Source organism: Diachasma alloeum, unplaced genomic scaffold (genome assembly GCF_001412515.2).
Source record: "Diachasma alloeum isolate Michigan unplaced genomic scaffold, Dall2.0 Dall_scaffold_00608, whole genome shotgun sequence".
Classification (NCBI taxonomy): domain Eukaryota; kingdom Metazoa; phylum Arthropoda; class Insecta; order Hymenoptera; family Braconidae; genus Diachasma; species Diachasma alloeum.
The window spans coordinates 8,241-11,938 of NW_021680740.1; the positions used below are offsets into that span (position 1 = coordinate 8,241).

Consider the following 3,698-nt stretch of genomic DNA (forward strand, 5'->3'; position numbering starts at 1 on the left):
GGGGGGGGGGGGGGGGGGGGGGGGCGGATTTGATTTGGTAATTGAGGATTTCGTCATTGGAAATCCCGAGACTATTAAGCGGATTCAATTAATTTCATGGCTTTTTTGTTCAATCAAAAATTCGACGTGTTGATTTCTTGCGTTTTTATGAGTTTGAAATTATCGCAATAACAAGGGGTTTTGGGGAAAATTATTAGTTAAATAATTTGAATGTAACGCGCGGGAATTCATAGAGCATTTTCGTTTTTGATCGCTAGGGACTTTGGTTTTAATATTTTTAGATTGTGGAGATAATTTTTTTTATTGCAATTTTCGAGAGGGTGAAATCATTATTCATTAATTGGGTTTTGTAAAGATCTTTCGCAGGTCCTTTTATTTTTGTTTAGCCCAAATTTTCAATTTTTAACACATTTCTGATTGAGTGATCTCGATTTTAAGCATCGGAAAATGAGGTTATGCCTTATTCCAGTGCTGCCAATGCATTTTCGTTTTTCATCGCTAGGGAATTTGGTTATAATATTTTTAGGTTGCGGAGATAATTTTTTTTATTGCAATTTTCGAGAGGCTGAAATTAATTTAATTAATTAATTAATCATGAATTGGGCTTTGTAAAAACTTTCCCAAGTTCTTTTCATTTTTTAGCCCACATTTTCAATTTTTAACTTATTCCTGATTGAGTTATCCAATTTCTTTAAAAAATTGATGTACTCTTATTCTTTGTTTAAAGAATTTATGTTCAAAAATATTTTTTACTATAAACAATAACTCTTATTTGACCCCCATATGACTTTCGTGACCCTTATTTTGATCCTCGTGAACCCTAAAAATTTTTGCGTTGTCTTAATTTACAAAATTATTTTATAAATAGATTTTCTACAGGAGTTTCTCGTCACTTCACATTTTTCTTCTCACGAGAACAATCAAACAGAAGGAAAAATTTGAGCCGAGGAATTTCTATAGAAAAATACCAACAGAATAAATTGTATCGAAAAATCAAATTCTATCAATTTTTTTCGACAGAATATTTCCATTTACTTTAGACCTTGGAACATTCACAAGGTTTGAGTGTAGGACTCGAAAAATTCATAGACAATTATCGCGTTCTCCTGCAGAACGTGGAAAATCGAAAAGTGAACTTTCGGTTTCTGCGAACTCGGCACATTGTCCGATGTATCATCACGACATTCGCGAGTATTTAGTAACGCAGAAGGCTCGTGCGGTGAATACCTTGTCGTGAAAAACGTGCGTACAACAGGTAAATGAGGATCCCCTCTCCACTGAGTCGACTCCCTCCTATATAAGAGGGCCTCCGGCTCTCCTCCCGATTCTTCAGTTGACCATTTTACCCAATTCACGATAATATAACTGACCAACAAAGCTCATTGATTGATTGAGCATCATTTGAAATCGTTTCATAATTTTATTTGAAATTTCAATCATTCGAGATCGTTTCATCAATCATGAGAGCTGTCGTGATTTTGTGTCTGCTCATTGGTTCTGTGATAGCACAGAAAGCTGGTAAATACGATAATGTGGATGTGGATGCAATTCTCAAGAATAATCGAGTCCTCACGCAGTATATCAAGTGCATGCTTGGGGAAGGATCATGCACTGCTGAAGGACGAGAGCTCAAGAGTAAGTGAATTTGTAATTTAAATCTTGAAAATTGAAAAAGCTAATTTCGCTGATTTTTTGGGGGGGATATCTTGGTAAGGAGTGAGTTTAGAAAAAAATATCACAAGAAATTTTTTGTTGGAAATTTCATCAGCTGTAAAAAAGGTTTTATGACATTTTCTCCTAATACAAGTCCTTTTCGAGATAAATTGAGGATTAGCAATTAGGGGATTAGGAAACCTTAAAAATTGAAGAAGCGAATTTTGCAGATTTTCCGTCGTGAATATCTTGGTAAGGAGTGAGTTTAGGAAAAAATATCACAAGAAATTTTTTGTCGGAAATTTCATCAGCTGTAAAAAAGGTTTTATGACATTTTCTCCTAATACAAGTCCTTTTCGAGATAAATTGAGGATTAGCAATTAGGGGATTAGGAAACCTTAAAAATTGAAGAAGCGAATTTTGCAGATTTTCCGTCGTGAATATCTTGGTAAGGAGTGAGTTTAGGAAAAAATATCACAAGAAATTTTTTGTCGGAAATTTCATCAGCTGTAAAAAAGGTTTTATGACATTTTCTCCTAATACAAGTCCTTTTCGAGATAAATTGAGGATTAGGAATTAGGGGATTAGGAAACCTTAAAAATTGAAGAAGTGAATTTTGCAGATTTTCCGTCGTGAATATCTTGGTAAGGAGTGGGTTTAGGAAAAAATATCACAAGAAATTTTTTGTCGGAAATTTCATCAGCTGTAAAAAAGGTTTTATCACATTTTGTCCTAAAACCAATCGTTTTCGAGATAAATGAAGGATTAGGAATTCGGTTTTAAAGTTGTTACAAAAACTTCAATTTCCCCCAAAATCCCCCAATTCTTGAAGAAAAAGAACAGAAAATTTGAGACAATCGATTCCACAAGTGAATAAAAACAAAACATATTACAAATATCACTCAATCGATTGAGTAAGAGCGAAAGCCTTCTCGGTTGAGTAACCGATGGCTCCATTACGTATAAAAGAAAGTCAAGTGAAGAAAATAAATATTGACATAAACCTGACTACCTGTTGTATAACACAATTGGACACCTCAAATAATGAGAATACTCAACGTCTACGGTATTTCCAGAGGTACTTCCGGACGCCCTGAAGACAAACTGCGCCAAGTGCGACGAGAAGCAAAAATCAACGGCGGAGAAAGTTATCAATCACTTGAGAAGTAACCGACCCAACGAGTGGAACCGACTGGTCGCCAAATACGACCCACAGGGAGAGTACGAAAAACGATTCGAGGCTGCAGCCAGCGCAAAGAACTGAATTATTCCAGTACGATTTTTTTTATACTCAAGAAGTGAAGAATTGAGAAATCACGTTGATCAATTCGTTTTTATTTATTCAATTTAAGTCTATTATATTTTGCTTTTGAATGAACATTAATTGAAATTTAATTCGTTTATTAATTTTCTGAATTTATGAATTTTTTCCAAAATCAATTATCTTAGGATAACGAAAAAATTAAAAAAAATTATTGTCAATATGAATTGACAAATCATGTTGATCAATTCTTTTTTTTTTATTCAATTTAAGTCTATTATATTTTGCTTTTGAATGGACTTTAATTGAAATTTAATTCGTTTATTAATTTTCTGAATTTATGAATTTTTTCAAAAATCAATTATCTTAGGATAACGAAAAAATTAAAAAAAATTATTGTCAATATGAATTGACAAATCATGTTGATCAATTCTTTTTTTTTATTCAATTTAAGTCTATTATATTTTGCTTTTGAATGGACTTTGATTGAAATTTAATTCGTTTATTAATTTTCAGAAGTTTCGAATTTTTCAAAAATCGATTGTCCCCCGATAGCTAAATTTTTTTTGAAAATGATTGTGAACATAAATTAACAAATCACCTTGATCAACTTGTTTTTTCAATTTAAGTCTGTTATATTTTGCTTCCAAATGAACATGAATTAAGATTCAATTCATATATTAAATTTAGAATGTTCGAATTTTTAAAAAATTTCCCTGAAAGTGAATTTTCCGACGGTTTCTTCAGATATGATGTTTCAAATTCATTCAACTATGCGTGAAAA

The 3,698-nt window shown here is 32.4% G+C and overlaps 1 protein-coding gene across 1 annotated transcript; it reads left to right on the forward strand.

Annotated features, from left to right (window-relative positions):
* The first annotated feature begins 1,191 nt into the window (after positions 1–1,191).
* LOC107043639 (ejaculatory bulb-specific protein 3) lies at positions 1,192–2,926 on the forward strand. The gene is made up of 2 exons (XM_015265207.1): positions 1,192–1,635; positions 2,730–2,926. The coding sequence occupies exons 1-2, from the start codon at positions 1,461–1,463 to the stop codon at positions 2,915–2,917; spliced, it is 363 nt and encodes a 120-aa protein (XP_015120693.1). The 5' UTR covers positions 1,192–1,460; the 3' UTR covers positions 2,918–2,926.
* Positions 2,927–3,698: the final 772 nt, after the last annotated feature.

Excerpts from the sequence above, each read along its gene's own strand:
- LOC107043639 (XM_015265207.1), top strand. The coding sequence starts at position 1,461 with ATGAGAGCTGTCGTGATTTTGTGTCTGCTCATTGGTTCTGTGATAGCA. Across the intron at positions 1,636-2,729 it reads TGAAGGACGAGAGCTCAAGA|AGGTACTTCCGGACGCCCTG; the intron begins GTAAGTGAATTT and ends CGGTATTTCCAG.